This window comes from Heptranchias perlo, chromosome 2 (genome assembly GCF_035084215.1).
Source record: "Heptranchias perlo isolate sHepPer1 chromosome 2, sHepPer1.hap1, whole genome shotgun sequence".
Taxonomy (NCBI): Eukaryota; Metazoa; Chordata; class Chondrichthyes; order Hexanchiformes; family Hexanchidae; genus Heptranchias; species Heptranchias perlo.
The window spans coordinates 126,611,574-126,636,905 of record NC_090326.1 but is presented as its reverse complement, the minus strand read 5'-3'; the positions used below and the strand labels follow the sequence as shown (position 1 = coordinate 126,636,905).

The 25,332-nt window shown below is 42.3% G+C and overlaps 1 protein-coding gene across 1 annotated transcript in view; it reads right to left on the bottom strand.

The window, feature by feature from the left end:
- The window catches only part of malrd1 (MAM and LDL receptor class A domain containing 1), a 397,527-nt gene that overhangs the window by 204,051 nt on the left and 168,144 nt on the right, over nucleotides 1–25,332 (bottom strand). Inside the window, exons 21-25 of the mRNA XM_068007090.1 lie at nucleotides 23,487–23,643; nucleotides 22,972–23,082; nucleotides 19,855–20,068; nucleotides 16,481–16,728; nucleotides 5,331–5,622 (exon numbers count right to left, since the gene is read on the bottom strand). Coding sequence (XP_067863191.1) covers nucleotides 5,331–5,622; nucleotides 16,481–16,728; nucleotides 19,855–20,068; nucleotides 22,972–23,082; nucleotides 23,487–23,643 — 1,022 coding nt within the window. The remainder of the gene's footprint in view (nucleotides 1–5,330; nucleotides 5,623–16,480; nucleotides 16,729–19,854; nucleotides 20,069–22,971; nucleotides 23,083–23,486; nucleotides 23,644–25,332) is intronic.

Genomic DNA, 25,332 nt, shown 5'->3' with positions numbered 1-25,332 from the left:
GGAACTCCCTTCCTAACAGCACTGTGGGAGAACCGTCACCACACGGACTGCAGCTGTTCAAGGAGGCGACTCATCACCACCTTTTCAAGGGCAATTAGGGATGGGCAATAAATGCTGGCCTTGCCAGCGACGCCCACATCCCATGAACAAATGAAAAAAAAACATCACCAACCTTTCTTTCCTCTCCAAAGTTCTTGGCTCTCTGTTTTTATGCATGTATATGTATGTGTACGTGTGTGTGTGAGAGAGAGAGAGAGTGAAAGAGAGAAACGGACGTAGACAGAGACTTCAATTATGACAAATATGATACCATTTTTTCAACTTTGGTTTATGTTCAACTTACAAACATTTTATTATTTATTTTTTCTCAATGGAAAAGAGAAATTGGCCCTGGAAATCCATACCCTAGTGATATAATTCTGTTGCAAGTCAGCCAGGAATGCAACGGAGAGGGTGGAAATTTGTTTAGAACCTAAATACACCAGGTGCTGGCCTTTACTACACTGATGGTCTCAGTCTTAGAGATTAAATCTATGAGCCATTTGCACTTTGGTTCAGATTTGAGGGTGGAGGAAAGGAGTTTGAGACGTTATGGAGAGAAGGAGCTTTGGTTTGTCCATGTCCTCCAGGGTGATCCTAGAGTATTGGATGTTTTTGGATGAAGGGTGCAAGACACAGTAATATGTGAAATAAAACAGAAAATGGTGGAAAAGCTCAGCAAGTTAGGCAGCATCTGTGGAGAAAGAAACAGAGTTAACGTTTCAGGTCGAAGACCTTTCGTCAGAACTCGAAGATGTCGAAAGAGTTAAAGTTTTTAAGCAAGTACAGAACCAGAGAGAGTGGAGGGGAGGGAGGGGAGAGGAAGAAAGAACAAAAGAGAAGGTCTGTGATAGGGTAGAGGGCAATAGAGATTTAAATGTCAAAAGGGATGATGGTGCAAGGCAAGGAAGGTGGTAATGGGACAGGTTAAGAAACAAAAGATTGGTCAGAAGTAGCTGTAAATGGCAGCAGCAGAACCATTACCAGCACTTGCTCTCCGCAAAAATTAGAGCAGTGGTTATGATCTGAAGTGATTGAAATCAATGTTGAGTCCGGAAGTTTGTAAAGTGCCTAAACAAAAGATGAGGTGCTGTTCCTTGAGCTTACATTGAGCTTCATTGGAACAGTGTAAGAGGCCGAGATCAGAGAGGTGGGAATAGGAGTGGGAATGGGAATTAAAATGTCAAGCGACCGGCAGGTCAAGGTTACGTTTGGAGACAGAGTGGAGGTGTTCAGCAAAGTAATCACCCAGTCTGTGTTTGGTCTCTCCAATGTAGAGGAGACCGCATTATGTGCAGTGAATACACTATAGTAAATTGAAAGAAGTACAAGGAAACTGTGAAGGAGTGTTTGGAGCCCTGGACGGTGGGAAGGGAGTAGATGAAGGGGCAGGTGTTGCATCTCCTGCACTCACATGGGAAAGTGCCGTGGGCAGGAGAGCGGGTGTTGGGGATGATGGAAGAGTGGATCAGGGTGTCGCGGAGGGACTGGTCCCTTCGGAATGCTGAAAGGGGAAGGGAGGAGCAGATAAGAACATAAGAAATAGGAGCAGGAGTAGGCCAAGTGGCCCCTCGAGCCTGCTCCACCATTCAATCAGATTATGGCTGATCTTTGACCTCAACTCCACTTCCCCTTCATCTATCCTGCTAGTTACATCCTCAAAAAACTCTAATAAATTTGTCAAACATGATTTCCCTTTCATAAAACCATGTTGACTCTGCCTAATCATATTATGATTTTCTAAGTGTCCCCTGTTACCACTTCCTTAATAATGGATTCCAGCATTTTTCCGGACGAACAATGTCAGGCTAACTGGCCTGTAGTTAACCTGTTTTCTCTCTCCCTCCCTTCTTGAATAGCGGAGTAACATTTGCTACCTGCCAGTCCACTGGGACCACTGTGTTTGTATGGTGGGATCGCGCTGGAGATGGCGGAAATGGCGGAGGATGATATGTTGAATGTGGAGGCTAGTGGGGTGGAAGGTGAGGACAAGGGGTCCCGATTGTGGTTCTGGGAGGGAAGGGAAGGGGTGAGGGCAGAAGTGCAGGAAATAGTACTCTCCCATCCCCCGCTCTCCTCCCAACAGCACCTCCCCGTGCGAGTGCAGGAGATGCAACACCTGCCCCTTCACCTCCTCCCTTCCCACCGTCCACGGCCCCAAACACTCCTTCCAGGTGAAACAGCGGTTGACTTGCACTTCTTTTGATTTAGTAGACTGTATTCACTGCTCACAATGCGGTCTCCTCTACATTGGGGAGACCAAACGCAGATTGGGCGATCGCTTCGCTGAGCACCTCCGCTCTGTCTGTAAGTGTGACCCTGACCTGCCGGTCGCTTGCCATTTTAATTCCCTGCTCCACTCCCACTCCGACCTCTCTGTCCTCGGCCTCTTACACTGTTCCAATGAAGCTCAACGTAAGCTCGAGGAACAGCACCTCATCTTTTGTTTAGGCACTTTACAACCTTCCGGACTCAACACTGATTTCAATAACTTCAGATCATAATCACTGCTCCCAAATTTTTGAACAGCTAGTGCTGGTAATGGTTCTGCTGCTGCCATTTACAGCTACTTCTGACCAACCTTTTGTTTCTTTACCTGTCCCATCACCACCATCCCTTTTGTCATTTGCTCACTCCTGCCCTCTACTCTATCACAGACCTTCCCTTTTGTTCTTTCCTCCCCTCCTCCCTCTCAGGTTCTGTACTTGCTTAAAAACTTTAACTCTTTCAACATCTTCCAGTTCTGACAAAAAGTCTTTGGCCTGAAACATTAACTCTGTTTCTTTCTCCACAGATGCTGCCTGACTGCCTGAGCTTCTCCAGCATTTTCAGTTTTTATTTCAGATTTCCAGCGTCCACAGTATTTTGCTTTTGATACGATAATTCGTGACTTGGTTGAGGCCAGTGTCATGATGGATGACTAGACCAGTTGTGTTAGGAATGCTCAAATTTATGGCCCTCTGACTTGACGGAAAGAAGATGGAGACTGTGCTAAGGAATGGCAGAGGTGGGAGACAGTAAGTGATTTGGAGGGAGTAAGGGCCTTAAAGGCAAACAATATATAAAATATTTAAGTTTGTCTGATTTTGAAAATGATTTGAATACAAACTGGATGATAAATTTGACTTGGCTTCATCTAAAAGCTATTACAATTGACTTTCCAGCTCTGGATGCCCCAAATATGCCGATTGTTTGGACGAACATCAGAGGAAATATTGTGCAATGCTCTGATGCTGGGAGCCTGTGTCTTTGTGCTTCCAAGAAGAGTTTCCATGCAAATCAGGAATCAAGAGACATCACAGCAACCTGGAACTAGTTTTCCTCTGTATCACTGGTCACATTTCAGGGAGTTTCTAGGCCTCTCATTTTTCCTAGGCACTACCTTTAAAGTGATGGATATGAACTTTAAAAATGGTTCAAACCTCAATTCTGGACAAAGGTTGGTTCTAAGTTTTACAACTTGGCAACATGAGTAGGGTGTCTGTGCTCTAGGAGGGCATCATCCCCTTTATCGCAGAGAGATTCCATTTGGTATCCCTTTATATTTTGCTTATTTGGAAGAAGAGGAAGCAAAATAGGACAAGTCGATTTTGGAGTGGCCTCCTTTAAGGACCACTGGTTAGCCCAGTCACTGCCTGGTACAAATTTGTACTTGAAACTTGCAAACAAGGGTCTTACAACTGTCATTGTATCCCAAGTTGCCTATGCAAGTAGAGTCCTGCCTGTTTAGGCAGGAGTGCTGGGCACCCATCTATAGGCCTGCATGTAAATTGCACCACGCGGGCCTAGGGCATCCAAGGGGTGGCCGCTGCTTTCCTGCCATTTTCACCTGTCGGGCAATCATAAATAGGGTGGCTGACAGTTGAAAATCCCTACCCATGAATCCGCCAATGAATGAACCAACCCAATGCTCCACCCCCAGTTATGCCACATCATAAGTTTTGTCTCCACGGTGCTGCCCAACAACTCACCAACCAGGCAGCCCCAGCTCCCCCAGTCCACTGCACCATAACCCCATCCTGGTACTGCTAAACGTCAGGACTATTCCCCGGGGATACCAAAGCAAAATTCTGCTGCTTGAACACATCACAGAGCAGAAATTGGACCTTGTTGCATCTGATATTTCAAAATCTGCCCCTTTGTTAATCTCACTAACTGCTAGTGTGACCAGGAGTAAAATTTTCGCTTTTCAATTTGACTGCAGCTGTGAAATGCTGTATGAGTTTATCCTTTATGAGTGTAACAAGGGAAAAAAGAAATCAGACCTTTTCACATTTTTTATTCCATTTTCTCATTCCTTTTTTGGAGGGGAAGAATTATCAGAGCAGCACTAAGCACAGTCTGTTAGCATTTTCCCCTGATTGTACACTACTTTTTAACTCATCTGCTTTTCCACTAAAATGAGCAGAGCGAAAGTTAGCCCCTAAGTTATTTACACCAGAGTAAATCAGATCACAGGACGGATTATGGCGGCACGCTTTTGAAATTCTAGATAATTGCGATATTTAATTATGCAATTTATATCTTGAGTTTTTAGAACAACACTTGTACTTAAATGAAATATATTTTTTATGCCATTGATGGTGCTTCATTATAAAGCATGCTTTAGATCTATGGGATTATACATCTGATGGTATGCATCTTTTATAAAAATCTATTGTGCTACATAGAATGATGGCTCCATGTCTTAGGCTAAGTATGGGGCAGGTTTGCAAGAATGCTTTAAAGCTTCAATATTAATATTTATGCTTTTAATTGTGCTGGCTTATCTGCACTGTCAAGTGAGGAGGACAGCCATCCTTCTAACTCTAGAAACTTGAAGATCAGAGCCATTGGCACTTATAAATCGATAGGCAAATGGTCAAAATCAAGCTTAACATCATGAATAATCTAATAAAGTAATATTTTAATTTCTTGTGCGATTATTTTTTGCGTGTTTCTAGTGACTTTAATGTATTTGTATGGTTTCTACAAATCCAAATACAAAAAGGTTTCACAATATATAAGAACAGAAGAAATAGGAGCAGGAGTAGGCCCAACGTCCCCTCGAGCCTGCTCCGCCATTCAGTAAGATCATGGATGATCTTCTACCTCAACTCCACTTTTCCGCCCTATCCCCATATCCCTTAGTGTCCAAAAAAAGGCCTTTTGAAATCCAGCATGTTGCAGCCCATTGGTCCCGCAGTCCAATTTTAGTTTGAGCCAGGTATTCTGAATGCCTATGCTAGCTGACTTGCTTTAATTAACATGGAAATCTCATTACATTGGTTAATTAATTGGCTATCACGTACCTGTTGGAGGAAGCGGAGTGTGTTCCTTATCAAATACAATGGAGGAACTGATGCATTCCTTTGTGAAGGTGATGTCATCAAGTGATATGACTCCTTTTGACCCCTTTCCGACCCGTCCTTCAAACATTATCTCAAAGTCCTCATCTGCACTGAGAGGGATTTCAGCTCTCCGCCAATAATCGCCTTGGTCCCCAGTTAAATTGAGAAGTAATGTGCGATAATCTGATATGGTCACTTGGTATACTATTAATGATCCAATAATATCTCCTGCCATATGGTAATAGAAAAGAATCTGCAAGAGAAAGCAATGGCATCATCAGCTGGAGAGCTTTGTGAGCAATGAGTTTGCATAATGGTTAATAACATTTTCATACTTTTCAGCTGCAACAGGCAGTAAATATTTGAAAATAATTAAATTAAACAGCATCTTGTGGATGTCCACACTTTTTGCATATAAAGTCATACGTGTAACAGCAGCACAAGTTACATACTGCAATCCTCATCCAGAACAGTAGAACCAGTCAACACGGCTTGTGCTTGAAAGGAAGTAAATTCAAAACTAATCTGCAAAGCAATATTTCAGTGAGTGAGTGGTCAACCTTTGGAACAGGCTCCTTAGGGAGAGAGTGGAAGCAGTTAGATTGATTCATTCAAATGCAAATTAGATAGATTTCATGCAGAAAATAACATATTGGGATATAGTATACGAGTAATTTGAGACATGACATGTGGTTAGTGCGTAGACTTGGAAGGAACAGGTGACTTTGGATCGAATGGCCTATTAAATTCGACTGTGCATCCTGCTCTCGAAAATCCACTCTGATACAATTACAATTCTCTTACATACTTCATCAAAATCTTTTGTAGGGGGTGTTGGTGTGTGTCAGCTTCACCTCTGACTTCTGAGCGGTTCGAATCGCTCCTACTCCCTGGGTTCTAGACCTTGGACTTATTTGGGGGTTGTGGCAAAGTGCAGCAGACAACTGGTTTTGGTGCAATAAACTTTGACCTTTATTCCAGAGAGGAAATACAACACAACAATCTTAACACTCTAATAAAATGGGGAACACTTTGGTACACACGAGGGAAATTACAGTAGAAAGATACCTCACCCCTCCCAATCCCACTGTACTAGCTAGGTTGGACTCTAAAGGGCCAGAGATAATGCTCACCAAACGAAACCTTGACAGTAATTCACCCAGAGGTAAGTCAGAAATAGATTGTAGAGTGGAAACTTTGCGGATCTTCGGTTTTCTCCCGAGTTGGTTTTCTTTGGTCGCGGTGGCTCAATATTACCCGGTTGGTTGGTGGTAATATTCGGTTGGTTGTTTCGTAAGGCCCTTGTTGCCGCGAGGTGTCTGATGGTCACTGGGACTGTTGCTCTGGTTTCTTCTTGTGTGTCGGCCTGCTTCTAGAGCTGCTGTCCTTCCCTGTCAAACTGCTTTCCTTGTTGTCTGCTGGAAACTGCTCTTCTTTCCAGACACAGGCAGAACCAAGACAAGCAGCCCACCAGAGCCAGCAAGCCAGAGAGAGAGAGAGAGAGAGCGCTTTCGCCTTGTGGTTGTCTCTCTTACAATGGTCTCTTTAAACAGTTCTTACAAAGCCCTTAAGAATTTTTGATGACTTTTTGATGGTCCCTCATCATATTGCAAATTGCTTCTCCCAATGTGTCATTGTTAATTCTGATTTTCTAGAGCTTGTCACACAAGGCTTCCTTTTGTATCCAACGTCCTAGGTGTTGATGGTTTTGCTTTAAAACAAAGGCATGGCCCCACCATGTCTGGAACAGTTGTCTCTTTCAATGGGAGTGATTGTCGACCCCCTGCTGTCCATTTTGCATTAAAACAGAGACATGTCTGAAGCTCCACGGTGTGTGTGTTGTTGATTTTGTCTGGTGACCTCTCACCTATCCTTCCATTTTAGGTTTATAGTCAATGGCCAAAGTTTTCCCATACTCAGGGTTTTTTAGGGTTTTTATCCGAGTTTTGGGGGATCTGTGAATTTTGAGAATCTTACACTTTTTGCACTCTGTTTCTCACACACTTTCTCACAATCCTCTTACATACTCTCACACATACAATCCTGTCACAGTCTCAAAGACACTCTTTTACATAGTGATAGAGTTTCCTTATTTAACATGTGGAAAGGTAATAGAGCAATACATTACAGTTAACCACGCAGTTAGTCCCAAATATCAAATTCTCATCACTTGAAATGTTAGCATAGACTATGCGCTCATGTATCTGGCGTAGATTTTGAACCCAATACCTTCTGACTCGGAGAGGAGAGTGCTACCACTGAGCCAAGGCTGACATCTGGTCATTGCGCCAAATCAGAATAGCCTGATTTTCACCCATGACCAGGAGTCCTAAATGTGTTACCTTCCTGATGTCATGTGGATAAACCTCTAGAAACATAGAAACATAGAAACTAGAAGCAAGAGTAGGCCATTCGGCCCTTCGGGCCTGCTCCGCCATTCAAAATGATCATGGCTGATCGACTAATTCTGTACCCTGTTCCCGCTTTTTCCCCATATCCGTTTATCCCTTTAGCATTAAGAAATATATCTATCTCCTTCTTGAATACATCTAATGACTTGGCCTCCACTGCCTTCTGTGGTAGAGAATTCCACAGGTTCACCACCCTCTGAGTAAAGAAATGTCTCCTCATCTCTGTTCTAAATGGCATACCCCGTATCCTGAGACTGTGACCCCTGGTTCTGGACTCCCCAGCCATTGGGAACATCCTCCTGCATCTAGTCTGTCTAGTCCTGTTAGAACTTTATATGTTTCGATGAGATCATCTTTCATTCTTCTAAATTCTAGTGAACATAGGCCTAGTCGACCCAATCTCTCCTCATACGTCTGATTCCTGGGATGGCAGGAATCAGTCTGGTAAACCTTCGTTGCACTCCCGCATGCCAAGGATATCCTTCCTCAGATAAGGAGACCAAAACTGCACACAATACTCCAGATGTGGTCTCACTAAGGCCATGTATAACTGCAGTAAGACATCCCTGTTCCTGTTCTCAAATTCTCTTGCAATGAAGGCCAACATACCATTCGCTTTCCTAACTGCTTGCTGCACCTGAATGCTTGCTTTCAACGACTGGTGTACAAGGTCTCATTTCACCTCCCCTTTTCCCAATTTATCACCATTCAGATAATAATCTGCCTTTCTGTTTTTGCAACCAAAGTGGATAACCTCACATTTATCCACGTTATACTGTATCTGCCATGTTCTTGCCCACTCACCCAACTTGTCTAAATCACATTGGAGCCTCTTTGCATCCTCCTCACAGCTCACATTCCACCCCAGCTTTGTGTCGTCTGCAAACTTGGAAATGTTACATTTAGTTCCCTCATCCAAATCATTGATGTATATTGTGAATAGCTGGGGCTCAAGCACTGATCCTTGCGGTACCACACTAGTCACTGCCTGCCACCCGGAAAAAGACCAGAAAGAAGGGGAAAACAGCCAAAATCCAGTTCATTTAAGAAACAATGATATAGAAAAGAGTAACACGGAGGTTTTGTCGAAGGAATTTGAGGAGCTAAATTCTAGGTTGAAGTGCAGGACCTCAAAGGTAGTAATCTCAGGATTACTCTTGGCGCCATGTGCTGGACTAAACAGGCAAAAATAGATTAGATACGTCAATGATTGGCTGGAGAGATGGTGTAGAAGGCACAGTTTCAAACTGGGCAAGGGAAGGTGTTTGGATGAAACCAGCTTCACCTGAACTAAATTGTCTCACTGCCCTTATAGAAAAGGGTAAATAGAGATGATTTAAAGTAATACGGCAAGTGGAAAACAAAACAGATCAAATAAAGAAAGAAAATTAATAAGAAAGATCAAATAAGGAAACCTGCGAAGAATATGTTAAACCTATTAAAGTGTATATATATGAATACTGAAAGTATTCACAAAAAGCTGACTGAACTCAAGGCTGTTATGGTACTTGGGAACTATGATGTAATATATATCTCAGAAACAAAATTAACCCTTACTTTTGGAGATTAATGCAACATGCAACGGTTTTAAGTATTCAGGAAAGAAGGTGGAGTAGCTCTAAACGTCAGCAACATCTGGAAGGTAAAGGAATTACTTCCATTGGTGCAGGACAAGCTTTCTAGCAGGATTTTGTTACTGGGAGTATATTGTGCAAAGGGAGCACTAGGTCAAAACAAACAAAATAACAGGTTACTCTATGAGGAGGTAAGAAAGGCCTGTGTGAACAGAAAGGTCAGGCTAATGGAGGACTAAAATAGACCTAATATAAATTGAGAATGCCAAGCAGCCTAGCAACTGAACTAGTGAATGTAATGCATGACTGCTTCTTGACCTACTGCATTAGAGATGCCATAAGAGGTAGCTTACATCTTGACCTGGTAATGAATGGCAAGTGACCCAGATAGCATGCTGGGAATGAAAGTAATGGCACCACTGTATAACAGCAACCTTAACAAGATTCAATTTAACATGGTCTGGGATAAACCAATTTTGTAAAGCAATACTCAGGCATAAAACTTTAAAAGGGCCGACTTCAAGGCATGACAGAAGAGCTTAAACAAATCGACTGGAGGAAGCACTCAAGGAAATTTCCATTGAGAACAAACAGAATACCTTTAAGGATATTCTACTCAGTATGCAGAATGAATACATATAAAGGACTAGTAAGCACAAATTAAAGAAATGTGACTGTCATGTTTCAGGATTTTATGACAATTCCGCCACAGAAAGGATTTGGAATAAGGAATTACTTTTAAGATTGGGTTTTCAAACAAAGTGGATTTGTATACGTTTTAAAAAGGAAAGCCACAGGCTGCAGGCATTTGCGGAATGCGTATTAAAGCCAGACATTGATACTGTTACCCAGGATGATCAGAAGCAATAGGGGAGTTGTTATCTCATCTCAAGGGCTCCCAACAAACATTCACCCATAAGAGGGATGGACTATCCCTTCCTGTTGAAGTGAATATGAAAGGGAGGGGACACGGTAGCAGGTTTGATTCACAGCTCTTCTGGCCAATTTCCAAACAAGAGAAAGGAATAGGAACCAAGTCCAACTTCCTGTGGGAAGAAGATGGAGGGTAACAAAGTCTCACATGTGAACAGTCAGGTTTGTTAAAGGAAAAGCTGTTGTTGAGGCAAAGAGGCTAGGAATGCTGAATGATAGTTAGAAAGCACTTTGTTTCTATCCAGGAAGATGACGCACTCGTGGGGAAGTGTGGCATTTTCTTTACTTGTATCCTTATGCAGCGATAAGTTGTACCAGTTGAACTAAGAAAATCTGATCCTAACTGTTGTTCTGTATGTTACACCTAGATAAAATCAGATAGAAATGACAGCACAGAAACCCATCACACTTCTGACGAAGGTCTTTGACCTGAAACATTAACTCTGTTTCTTTCTCCACAGATGCTGCCTCACTTGCTGAGCTTTTCCAGCAATTTCTGTTTTTATTTCAGAAACAGGGCCATTTGGCCCAACCAGTCCGTGTTGGTGTTTATGCTTCACATGAGTAGCAGATATAAACAGATGTTCCCATTCTGTTCCCGTGGGCTATAAGTTGGACTGCGTAGCACTTGTTTTGTAGGCGCTATACGGCCTCCTAAGGATCCAAAATGATGCCCGGAATGCATGCACATGCTTCTAACATGAAGTGTTCTGGATGCCATCTGCACATGTGCAGATGACAAACAGCAGCGTGTAATGTAAGGAAAATATGCATTAGAACAGTGTGCAACGCTGATTTAAAGGGACAGATACAATTTTGGAACTCAATGCTCCAGCCTCTGTCCCCTACTGCCTCTTGAGCATATGTCTGAAGGGCCTCTTGCCACTCCCCACCCCTGCAGATATAGGATGCCTCTCTTTCTGTCCACCTCTTGCACCAAGGCCTCTTGTGCATCAGCAGAGAACCTTGGTGCAGGCTCTCTCGCAGGCCTTGTACAAAATCAGATTGGCAGATTGGTGAGATTTGGCATGCAGATTAGAGGATGTGGGATTTAGTAGTGCGCAACCTTTATTCAATGTTTTAACATAACTCCACAGTTTATAAAAATAAGGGACGGGACCTGCATCTATGTTTTACGTGTGGGATGTCTGATCTGTTCAGACTCCGTGCGCGCCCATATCTTATATTTTGCAAATAAGTGGTGCAGGCTGCCTTTACACAGTGCTAGCTACTCGCGGGATATTTGGCGTGGTGGTGGGGGGGTTGCTGCTGGTGAGCAGCCACTCAACAGTGCAGCTAGGCCTGGCTGCTTACAGGTATCAGGTAAATGATCAGGCAGCATGAATCTCACATGTTGCCTGCATCTCAACGATCGGGCGCGGGTTAATAGTTCACCGTGACCCCCGGACCCGGATTCGGGGATTATCGAATTTAACCCCCCATATTTCTACATTCCCCTTTCCTTCAACCACCTATCTTAAATGTTGACTTAATCTCTGCTTCAATCACTAACTCTGGTAAGTGATGAAGAAGAAAGCCTCCGAAAGCTTGTGATTTTCAAATAAAATTGTTGGACTATTTTGTGTTGTAAGATTCTTTACATAACTCTGGTAATGCATTCCATGGCCTCATAACTCTCTGTGTAAAAGAGTTTCTCCTGCTCTCTGATCTAAATTTCTTACATTTAATCTTATATCTGGATCCCTCATTCTCGACCCCTCAATCATTGGAAGCAGTCTATCTATGCTATTCCATCCCTTCATGATTTTAAACACTTCTATCGAATTGCCTTTTAATCCTCTTTGCTCTAAAGACAACAGCCCAACTTTAGTGTGAAATATTGCAGCTTAATGATTTGCATTAAGCCTCGCCTTACCAACCTCCACCACCCCAAGAACTGCCACACAGTGCAGGAAGAAGTCCAATAACCTCACAAGGGTGGCCAGGGTAAGTCACGGCATTTTTTCTAATGTATATCTTATATAAATGATGGAGACTTCACTCAACTCATGATATCTCATTCTCTTTCTGTATCATTACTATGACTACAAGAACAAGGAGGCATAGGTATGCACTGGTGAAAGGCAAATTCAGGAGTGAAGTCAGGAAGCATTTCTCCACACAAAGAGTGATTAAAGATCACCAATGAAGGACAATGGAGAAAAAAACCCTGGAGTCATTCAGGAGACAATTAAATGCTGGGTAATTGGGTGAGCTAGATAGATTTAAATGCATCCCTCATCTGTAATTATCTTTGTGATTATCATTGACTGAGGGGGGGAACCAATGGGGAGAACATTTGAGGGGAGAGAACATGTCTTACTAATTCCTCACCCTAGTGTTTACACTTATGGTGAGAATTGCCTCAATTTTCACCCCTTTCCCACCAAAGATTAACTAGGTGTTAGACTTTATGCATTTCAAGCTCTGCTGGGGCTCCTCTTGAGATGGGGTTCTTCTACGGCCACAGAACTCAAAGATGCCTAAAGTTCGCCCTGCTTGCTGCTAAGTAAAACAATTAATAACAAGGTCAAAAGCCTCAATACTTTCGGAGCAAAGCATTAAATGCTGTTAATGCTGTCATTTGTTATCTTTGCAATGCACTGTTGACAGCAAGTTCACATTGTTATAAACAGACCCATGTTCCAGAACAATTGTAAAACTCATATTGAATATGTATTTGAAGACCTCGTCCAATCTATCTCCAGTCTATTGAAAAGGGGTGGAAGCTGTCTGATTGTACACCTGACCATACACAAAATTTCAGGAAAAGATTGCTGCATCAGCTGAACAAGAGATATTACACATTTTGTTCATTTGACGCATTAACAAATGTCTGGGTCTGTCGTGCAGGTATATTTGTCAGTTGTACTCGATCATTGTCGGATATAATCAATCACTGTCCACTACATAACAAACAATCCTTCAGAAAACACTGGAAGCAGCACTTTTTATTATATTGTGGTTTTCTTATATTCTTTTTCAGTTTTTGCTTTTTCTCAAAGGAGAGCTCTCAAAATTAGCTGTGAAACAGCAACAACATTCAAAATGTTATTAAACAAATGTGTGAATCAAAAGTTGTAACCTCTATAAAAGATTAAGATAATACCCAGAGTCTTCCATCACCATTTTTTACCTGAAGTGAATTAAGCATGTATTTTCTGGTTACCATGACCTTCGGCGCAGGAACAGAACGGGCAATCGGAGGCTAAAAATACTAACTACAGATTTACGTAGCTAGATTTATACTATTTGTGCTGAGTGCAATCTGCCAGCCAGCCTTTTAGCTTAAAGTCCTCATTTAAATATAAGGGCTGATTCCACACTCCCAAGTGGGGATGGTTGCTTGCAGGGAATGATGTGCAGTTCGTGATTTTCCATTCCCTGCCCAGCAGTTCTCCTTTGGGAACCCATGAGCACAGAATTAGCCCTATAATACATTTAAATTAAGTATAGTGCAGTCTTCCATCCATATTGGATGGGATCATGCTGAGCACCTTTTTGCCCACTTGGAGTGGCTTAAGGAAAGCTCCATAGCCCTAAATTTCCTAGGTACAGCAAAATGGGCTTGAACTGACTCATGGTTCAGGCTCCTGGTGGCCAGGATTGAATATTCTGGTGGGAGTCATTGCCCCTAATTTGAATAGGTTACTAACACATGAAAAGCTTGCACAGGGATCTAGGCACGTAGCACATTTCACTGGGGAATGGAAAATCCAACAGCTCTTAAAGGCCCACAGCCTGCAACTAAAGGGTAAGTTGTGGTGATAGAAAAGTGTAGTAATTGTTCAAATTGTACAGAGCTTCTACTTTTAATGCTGAAGGGTTGGAGTCCTGTTCAGCAGGCACACTGAAGGAGGACGACCCTATTTGGCGCTGAAGGCAGCCCATCAGTAAACGTACACTGCAAGCTGCATAAAGGCCTGGCGGGCAGGGGGGCGTTTGCGGGGGGGGGGGGGGGGCCGCTGACTGAGTCAATGTAGTCGCTCAATGCAGTATCTTCTACCTGCCTCCAAACAATGAAGCATTCAGGATGATATGGTACAAGACGAAAGAAGGCATACCAGAGAGATCAGCAGGCCCCAGAGCCATATTGCACCATTATACCACCGAGCGTATCTACAGGCCTGGTACATCTACTTGGCAATGCCTGAGGGTAATTGTGTCCATAGGCTCAAGGTCAGCACAGTTACAGAGGTGTGCCATATCCTGCAGGCAACCTGCACTGCCAGTGACAGTCAAGGTCACCACGCAGTCATTATGGCCATATGAGCAGCTGGTTCCCACTTCTCCTCTGCCATCTCTACTTGTTTCTTCTCCGCTGTGCACTATGGCTCACTCACCCTCAGATTCTTCGGTTAGTGGCAAGGTGGGATTTCTTTATATAATAGTGAGCTGCCTGACTAATGTGACAACGGTTAACTGATGCTGCCTGGAAAAATACAGTGGCAGAAAATTCGAGGTAATGGTAACTTTAGTCAGGAGCAGCTCAACAGCCTCCAGAGGACAACTGCAGCCTTCTTAGACACTGATTGGCAGAGAATTCTCAGACCTTCTAGTTCTGTAAACCCTGTTGTAAACATGTTGGAAGCAAACGTCTTCTGTGATGCTTCACTTTAAAGTTCCACCAATCTAGCCTCTTCCATTTCCTCCTCTTCTTCTTCATAACACAGGAAGAGAGTAATTCCTATTGAGAAATCAATTTCTTCAGTCCCAAAAATAACTTTCTCCAGTACTCTCAATAAATGGCAGGTGAAGTCTTCAGAGAACCAAACAGCAAAAATTAATGTCCAGGCGAAGTTTCACAAAGACTCAGATATATCAACCAAGATAGCGTCCTCAATGCAGTGTCCACCTGCAGGATTGTGGCAGTGTTCTGAGAGGTCAGGTTTAGGGTGGCAATTGAGAGAAATTGCACGGAGAACCTTGGCCACACCCACCCGCCTCCATTTACATCCTGGCGGGATGGACTCTAGGTGGGCAATACTGCAGGGTTTTGCTTTGTTCTGGCAACTCTGGCCACTTGTTCATCTCCCACTTCCTTTGTCCCACCAATAGTGGCACTGCCTTCAGCAGTCTAGGCTATTCTTTGCAATTCCCTCCTTACACCCCTCAGCCTCTCCATCTCCCTCTCCTCCTTTAAAACCCTCCTTAAAATCCATCTTTTTTGACCAAGCTTTTAGTCACCCCTCCTAATATCTCCTTCTTTGGCTTAGCATTAATTTATGTCTGATTACGTTTCTGTGCGGTGCCTTGGGATGTTTTCCTGCATTAAAGGCATTATATAAATTCGAGTTGTTGCAGTAGTATCTGTTCTTTCCTGTTTCTTGTTAGCACGTTCTCATCTCTGGATACTCTTTCGATGTAGTATTCTTATTTTGTTCCTTCTTGTAGGAAGAAAGTCAAAATAAATCTGCAGCTCGTCAAAATAAACCATATCCAGACCTGTGTAAGCAATCAAACCACACACTGTATGTGCAGACACACACTGTATGTATAAACAGATCTCTGGAATTTTTTTTCCGATGTCCCAGCTGGATCCTTAATGGTATTCATGCCCAACGTGCAAGCCTTTTAGAAGCAGGATTTTGACTGATACTAATCCATAGTACCTGTATTTGAGTTCCCAAGATTATATTTGTAGAGGTTTTAGGGTTGATGTCTTCACTGCCTTCTGTACCTCAAGATTTGTTTTCAGAGTCAGCCCAGTAGCTACAAGGCTAGTGTGTGCCTCACAACTGAAATACGTGAGTTTGAACCCCAGTCTCAACTGATATTTGTTCTCAGGCTTTTCCCCAGAGAAGAAGTGTCACCTGGGAAAATGAATCAGACAAGAATCCTTTCCTGTAATCACTTAACCACATCTTCTGGTGAGCTGAGCAACTGGTTTCTATAATGGCATCCGTGGAGTTATCTGACTACAGGTAGTGTGGGTGTGAATTGTTCTTGGGGATGAAAAGAGATCCATTAAAAGAAGTATTATTCATTCTGCAATTTCTACAGATCATAAACATATTTGCACAAATATTATAAGATACCCACCATTAATCAACTGTAAGAATGAGAACAAAATTAACAGCAAAAGTTGGATTTTCTAAATGTGCACTGACTTATGTTATAATATGGCTTAAGAAACTATCTCCTTCACGTAAGGGTGATACCCAAGACGATCAGCCATTAAAACCTTTAGTACCTTACAGTTTTTGCTTCTCTTGCTAATGGGTGGGCCAGAAATCCTTGCTACATGTCCAGGTAGCTGTGGGAATGGGCTTTCGACATAAATGTAATGGCCAGCTGGATTTCTCAATGTGTGGTCAGTAGCTGGACCTGTAGCCATTGTTGGTGTACTCCCCTGTTTAAGGGTCCAGTCAAAGTTATCATTTCTCCACTGCCTCCAAGAGCACAGATCAAATTCGAAGTCACAGTGTCCCAATATTGTACCTGTAAATGAATGAAATCTCATTGCATTTTGTAATAATTTAGCTGTTTTTATTGACTACAGAAGCGTTAGTAATATTTTGTGTTGTTGATTCATACTGTGCATTATCATGTCTTTTATGACCAGCTTTTACAATGAGTTAAGAATTTCTGTAGATTCTATTTAGTTGAAATCTGGATGTTTATGTTCTTAATCATATTTATAAGATTTAGAACATAAAAATGCTTAAATCAAGGAAAAGGCATTGATCACATCATGCCCTCACCTTCCACAGACCATCTACAATCTACCTGGTTATGGATTCTATCGTACACGTTTAAGGGCTGACTTTCTGATTTCACGACCCCGGAAGGACACCACTGGGAACGTTTATTGGAAATTTTGACTATTTAATGAATGGTTGGCACAGAATATGCCCGAATTTCCAATACCCAATAATTCCAACAGTTAAATAAATGGTTAAAAAGTCACAAGTGGCATGCGTCCAAATTTCTGGTATCTGCTCCCTACCAGAATTGTGAAGTAAGAAGATTACCACTTTAATCTCCTGAGGCAAAATTTTGCACAAATACTCCCTGATCCACAAAGATAATCAAGGAATTCCAGGATACTCAACCGTCCTCACATCTCTTTTATTCCACCCAGGCCTGCTGCTCCCCAGACATATTTCCCCCTACTATAGTAACACAGGTCAGAGATAATCACTTGGGGGCAGAGAGTTTGCAGGTCAACATCCTGGCATAAGTGGCAGGATTCGCCCACTGGGAACATCCATCACTGACCCACACCACCCCAGACACCCTGGGCAGCGGAGGTTCCCTCATTAGCATTTCAATGGCAGGCCGTACCACTGCAGGCACATCTCGGGCACCCACCAGAAGAGGGGAGGCAGGAAATACATCACCAGCCAGTCACTTGCTGTCTTGCCTGCACCACAGGCCCAGTAGAGCACATAGGTTTGCTCCCTTTTGGCCCCTGTTATAAGGTTGGCTCTACTTTCGCCAGTCAGCAGGCCAGTATGCCTCTTCTCACCCAGCATACCAGCCTGCCAATGGATCCCCAGCCTGGGCCAAGGAAATTCTCAACCTAAGATTCCATTCCTTCTAGCATGTGATCTTGTTTGGGGAGGACAAAGGTTCCGCTCAACAGTCCCTGCAGAGGCTGGTAGCGATGACTGGGACTCATCATATCTGGTTCCTGGCCTACTTCCAGGGCCTTCCACTACGCTCCTGGCTTGACTTATGGGGGCTAATCTTTGCCGTCTTCTGAGCCAGCGATGCTGGCAGGGTGGGAGCAGTTGGCTAGTGTTGCACTTCCTGCCCCCTTTCCTTCCTGTAGGATGCACAAGATGTGCACATAAGGGTACAGTGCCCACCACTGAAATGCTAATGAGGGAACCAGCCCTGAACCCAGTAGGTCTGACAAGGTTAGTGGCAGACGTCCCCAATAGTCATATCCTGGCACCTACTTCTGGATGTCGGAACTGTGGATTTTCAGCTCCCTTCACATTATAGGGATACAGTACGAGCAGATCGTTCATTGTTTATGGCTGCAGAGGCAGCAATAAAATTAGAGGTAATCCTGTCAGCGAAAAAACTTTAAAGTGTCACCAATCTATTTTATTGTTGTTTTAAAAAGATCTTCTAAGATTTCCACAAAGCTCAGTTGTTACATGAATTATCCCAGTCAGCATCTTGCAGAGTGAAGGAGGAGAAAAGAATTCTTCTGCAAGAATTGAACCACATTTAGACATCACCATGAACCGGAAACATCTGTAGTAATTGTTACTTGTTACTAATCTCAGCTAATTAATTCATAAATTAAACAAGCTATTGATAATTAAGTTCAAAACAAAATTTTCTCTCATCTTGAGTTGAAACAAACCAGATTTTTTTGTTAAATTAGTAACTCCGATGAGAGTTACACTATAACAGAATTCAATAACATGGGCACTCTTAGATTGTTATATTAAAATGAGTTTTCAGATATGCATTTTTTATCTCAAGGATTTTGGTTTGCAGTTAACCTTCTTCAGGAATCGAAGGGAATTGAGATGCCCACTTCACAGCATCCACCTGGTGCTCAAACAAAGGAAGGTGTGTTTACTGTGGGACACATCTTCCTGTGCCTCCACCCTAGATGTCCCATGCCACCAAGTAGTTCAATGAGGGTGAGCACAAACCTAAATCTGAACTAAATTAACTCCAGCATACTCCATTTCATCGCACAAGCCCAAATCCCTGTTTTACTTGTCTCAGACTCAGCTTTGTGAAATATAGTGGAATTACCCAATCTACAAGAAATCAAAAGTCCAAGCTAGCTACAAGAACTTGGACCTGTATCAAATGTTTGCTTGTCCTATTGATTTAAACACCAGTGTTAGTAGTTTCTATTGGATGCTGGATACAATAGACTTAGAAATATAGAAACTAGGAGCAGGACTAGGCCATTCGGCCCTTCAAGCCTGCTCCGCCATTCAATATGATCATGGCTGATTCTCTATCTCAATACCATATTCTCACTCTCTCCCCATACCCCTTGATGCCTTTTGTGTCTAGAAATCTATCAATCTCCTTCTTAAATATATTCAGTGACTTGGCCTCCACAGCCTTCTGTGGTAGAGAATTCCAAAGGTTCACCACCCTCTGAGTGAAGAAATTTCTCCTCATCTCAGTCCTAAATGTCCTACCCCGTATCCTGAGACTGTGACCCCTCCTTCTAGACCCCCTAGCCAGGGGAAACATCCTCCCTGCATCCAGTCTGTCTAGCCCTGGATCAGTTTGGATTGAACTGAGGTGATCTGAATATAAATCAAGGTTGGTCTAGTTATACACACAGGAGCTGAACATCGAACAAAATCGTCATAACTATGGCTGAAGGAGTAAGTGTCAGATAAGCTCATTCATTGCACTAGTCTTGTCATCAGGCCAGTATTCATTGTGAACAGAACAATATAATTTGGCAGAGTTTATTTTTGTTCTGTTCTCAAGACTTAAAACAACACAATAAATCCTCTGTCTAACACAGTTATTAAAATAATAGTATCTGGAAGTCCAGTGAACTTGGCTTTTTACAATTGACTGAAGATTAAATCCACGTGGTCCACCCAAGCTTGATTAATTACTTACTGCAGATGACTGGATGCTCATCAGAATGATCAGCACAGTCATTAGTGAAGTCACAGAGCTGGTCTTTAGGGATACAATACTTGTTGGCACATGAATATTCATCAGAGCTGCACTGTCCGTCTGGGATCAGAAGAGAAGCACAATTTTCAAAGGAAATGTCATCCACTGTAATATCACCCATATAACTCACACCCCGTTTGGCTCTTAACAAAACCTGTAAAGATTTACAAACAGTCAGTTATTATTTTAATTCACTGCTTATTCATGATGACATTTAAGATGCCTGTACAAAATTAATTTTGTTTTCTTTCAAAATGCATAGCCTATGTTTACTATTGGCAACTGTACTTGTTCATCAGGTACTGCCAATCCTGCAGACCATCATTGGGGAGTTGGGTGGTCAGAAGTTTAGTGAGAATGGGGTTGAGGGAATAGGAGGTTTGTTTTCCTCCCAGAAAACATGGGGGGAAATGGAAGAAACACTAGGGAGAGATTTGGGTTCAGGGCTAGGGTAGGGGGAGCCTGGAGGAGTGGTATGGCTTGGTGGATAAGGGAATGAGGTGGAAGCAGTGGAGGCAGCTAAATCAACTTGGTGACGAAAAAGTCTGTGAACTCTTTGCACTTGCTGTTAGAGGTAAAGGTAGAAGGAGCAGGAGTGAGGCATTAAAGGAGGTATTTGAAAATGGAGAAAAAAAGCGTGTGGTTATTTTTGCTCTCCTAGGTGATCCGAGAGCAGTGAGTGTTTTGGCAGGGGAGAGTGAGGCCTGGCAAAGCTTCCTGTGGTTTAGCCAGATCTGGCGATAGATTGCTCAGCTAGTTGTGCACCAGATACCCTCAAGTTTGCGCCCCTTGGACTTGAGGGAGTGAAGATGGCGGCTGTATCGGGAGAACAACTGGGATGCGAGACGGTGAAGGTTTTGCTGGAACAAGGGCATCGAAGGTGCAGATCCCGGAGTGGCAAATGGAGGGCTAAAGGCGAGGCAATTGGAAGGTTGCAAGTGCAGTTGTAAGTGACATGGGGGAAGAGTTTTTATCCAGGGGAAGACACAGAAGGACGTGGGATTGGAAGGGGGTAAGGGAACGTGGGTGGTGAGAGATACAAGGTTGTGGTCAAAGATGGCCTTGTCACTGATTGAGACCACGAGAATAGAGAGGTCATGGGAGATCGTGAGGTCAAGGAAGCGGCCATGAACATGGATAGATGTGTTTAAATGGAAGGAGTGGTTTAGGGAGGACAAGAAGGTAATGCATTCAAAGGGAAGAGGGTAAGGGGAGCTGAGATGAGGAGTTGCTCAGTGCAGAGATTGAGGGAGGAGAGGAGAGGAAGGAAGATAATCCAGGGAGGGGCTTGGGGGGCAGTAGACAAAGATGATTTTAAAAGAGTGGCAAGAGGAATGGGACCTTCATTATTGTGGCTGCGCAATGAGAATGGCCGTTTGTTCAAGGTATCACAGAGTTCTTGCACCCGTGGGTCTGTACCCCAGTTTTTGAGGTGGTGGGGTGAAGAAAATTGACATAAAAGGTAGGTAAAGAAGAAATTTTGGGTATATCCAGGTCTAAGTCCAAGCACATAATTTTAACTTGGTTCCACCAAATTATCAACACTTGTATTTTCCAGCTGCACCAGCCCATGATAATTGCACTCCGATAAACCTTCCAATGGATTAAATATGTATCAACTAACAAGTCATTATCAATTGGAAATCAAAGTGATATTTCATAGCCTTTCCATTTTATGTGCCTTAGTTTGTTAAAGTTTCTTTAAAATTCAATCTGAATGCTATGAAGTGATGTTTCATCATTGATTATTTTAAATAGTAATTCAGCTCTAAATTGCCATTCTGCTATTTCAAGAAAATAAATCTGTCCTTTCCTGGCAGCTCAGTTGGTTAAGTCAGTAAGTGTCTGAGCCATACAGATTAGGAAGGTCCCTGGGCCAATCGTGGGAATAATGCTGATCTCAATTAACACAGTGATAGGGGTGTTACATTGGGCTCATTGCCCCCGGCAAATGGAAGGGGTCGGCTGTTTAGAACCGAGATGAGGAAATATTTCTTCACTCAGAGGGCCGTAAATCTTTGGAATTCTCTACCCCAAAGAGCTGTGGATGCTCAGTCGTTGAGTATATTCAAGACTGAGATCGATAGATAGTTGGACACTATGGGAATCAAGGGGTATGGGGATGGGGCGGGAAAGTGGAGTTGAGGTCGAAGATCGGCCACGATCTTACTGAATGGCGGAGCAGGCTTGAGGGGCCATATGGCCTACTCCTGCTCCTATTTCTTATGTTCTTCCTGCTCCTGATTAAAATCCAGCAATCGCTGCTCAGAGAGTGTTTGTGTGTGCATCTGGTGAGGACAGCATTGTGATCAGCTGTGATGCATCTGTAGCGGAATAGCATTATCAAGGCTCGGCCATGAGGACTGATTTCTTGGGAGAGCATACAGCACCCATGGACCCTTAACTCCAGCAAGGAGCCAACATTTTCAGGTGAGGAAGAAGGGATAAACTCACTAAATCATCGGGGGAGGTGAATTTGGGTTTAATAAAATAATTGTGTTAGGGATGATGTCTCAAAAGCCTCCAAATGATCAACGACACAGCGCACAGTGCTTTCTTTCAGCTGCCAGATCAGATGAGAGAATCTTTTAGTCCACAGCTAAGAATTAATCATTTGATTACTTGAATACAATTTAAGATATCCCATAACATTTACTGACCACTCTCATTCAGCCTTCTTAATTGTATTATTTGGTTTCAACTCCATGCATCTGTCTAACATACTCTTTTTGAACAGATTGCACATATGAATATTTTAACAACCATAGTTTTAATCACAATCTCTTCATTTTGTGGTGCAAGAGACATCTGTGTTTTTAATTTGGCAAACAAAGTGAAAATTAAATAAATATTTTATGATTTCCTGGAGTTTTGGCCTTGTAGTTAAGTAGAACAACATTGTTGATAAAAGAATATGTTACACAAATGAGGATTCTTGGGGGGGTTTTCTGAAATAGAACAAGATTACAACATTTTTGCCCAAAAGAATGACATTATGCTTTTACTGAATGACATTGCACCAAATTAGATTTGAAAAAAAAAACTGTGACAGCAAACCTGAAAATGAGAATGAACTCCAAGAAATACTTCTCTCCGCCTCCAATGGTTACCTTGGCTACCACTTTGTGACCAGAGCAACTGTGTCAAATTGCCAAATTTACTGAAGACCTTGAGGGAAACAGAATTGCGATAATTGGCACTATGGTCTGATTTTGAAGGTTTTTGTTATGACTGAAATCAACAATTCCTTATTGCTTTGCACCATTTAGGTTTCCTGCTTATCGAGAAACTGCAAATAGGAAATTCTCCTAAAATGAAATACTTAAGGTATCCAAAACATGCTGTTGGAAGTCAGGGTTTTGACTTTTGCTGAATTTCTTTAGATTAATGAAATTAATCCCAACCTTTTAGCCCTTTTAATAAATATAAACTAGAAAAAGTTAAAGCACATTGCAATACTGCATAGCAAACTTTAAAGGGTTTTTAGGAATTTAACTCGAGAACAGCTGTGTTATAATCTGGAAACAGTATTGAAGAAAAAGAATGATTTATTACAGTAAGAGAAATAATACCTGCAATGACCCAATGGTAACTCCACTCATGTAATACCAAAAGACCAATTTACACTTTGGACCGGTAAGGGATATTGCTGGAGTGAGGATGTCAGCTGAGTTACCAAATTCTCCGTTTGAACTATCAGCGTAAAGGTACCAGCCTTTTTCTGTGCCCCTGCAGGTATAAGTTAAATGTTTAAAGTTGGTTTGCTCAAATTTTGCAATTCACTGTCATGCATTTTGAAGTGCTTTTGCTATGTTGTAAGTGCATTTTCATATAACATAAAATTGATTAATGGCGCTGGTACACAATTCAGATGCTGCATTATAATTTCCCATTATTATCTAATGATTCCATTAATAACTTTTGAGCTTTAACTGAAGAACAATATAGTTACACCATATTTTATATATAAATTAGGATTTGGATAAACTGATAACCTGACCATAAAAATCTTTGTGCTTGATAAAGCCTTCCTAAAGGCCATTAATGAAAAGCCTGTGCACAATTACGATGAATGAACAAACTTTCATTTATATAGCAGCATTCACAACCTCAGGACGTCCCAAAGTGCTTTAAAGCCAATTAAGTACTTTTGAAGTATAGCCACTGTTGTAAAGTAGGAAACGTGGCAACCAATTTTGCACATTGCAAGCTCCCACAAACAGCAATGTGATAATGACCAGATAATCTGTTTTAGTGATGTTTGAGGGATAAATATTGGCCAGGACACCAGGGGAGAACTCTTCTACTCTTCTTCAAAATATTGCCATGGGATTTTTTTTACACCCAATGTAGCACTCCCTCAGTACTATACTGGAGTGTCAGCCTAGATCATATGTTCAAGTCTCTAGAAAGGGACTATGAACCAACAACCTTCTGACTCAGAGGTGAGAGTGCTACCAACTGAGCCACTGCTAACATTGTGAACTCTATGAAGCTAGCTGGTGGCGATCTGTAAAAGTGTAATCACAGATGTCATGGAATTGTAGAGTAAGAAGGATTTTTGTATCTTTGCTCCTGACTAGTTTGCTGTGTATTGCACCATGCATCCACCGACATGCATTTCAGCAATGACCAGTTCCAGGAAACACAGCAATAGTTGTTCTAAATTGATGACTTCACCAAGGTACAGGGCATCATTGGCTGTATCAATGTTAATGTGCCTATCATCAATCCTATGACATACCTCAATTATTCCATCAATCTACAATGTAAATAATATGCAATTTCTGTCAGAAAATAATGCATGTAAGTGTATGCTTCCCAGGGGTGCTCATCATGCTTTCATTCTGAGGCAATCGGACGTAACAGAGCTTTTCAAAGAAGAAATAAGGATGAATGGCCGTCTCCGTGGAGATATGTGTTTTGCAATGCAGCCACGGCTAATGACATCTCTGCACAATGGAGGAAAAAACCCATTATAGACATATGTGAACCAGGATTCTTATTTAGCAGTCATGTGAGTTGCTTAGAGAGGTCAGGAGTGGGGAACACAGAGGAGATTAGCAAAATTATAGTATGCTGCACGCTTCACAATATTACCGGGAGCAGAAGCAAAACCAAGAAATTGAACAAAGAACAGCTGAGATATGGCTGATCCGGAGGATCTTCGGGTGAGCAGCTGGTTCTTGCAGTCAACACTGCAATTGGGTACCATTACTATTTTACTTTCTATTGGACAAATGTACAAACGCATAACAGCTATTTTCTTTTAAAAAAGGGAAAAAAGCTAAAAGCTGGAGATCTGAAACTAAAAAAGAAACAGATCAGTTAGCACCTGAAATGAGAAAAGACAGTTTAAAGTTTTGGGTTCTTTTAATATTTTTCTATTGCCTCACCGAGATGATCTTTTCATAGAAT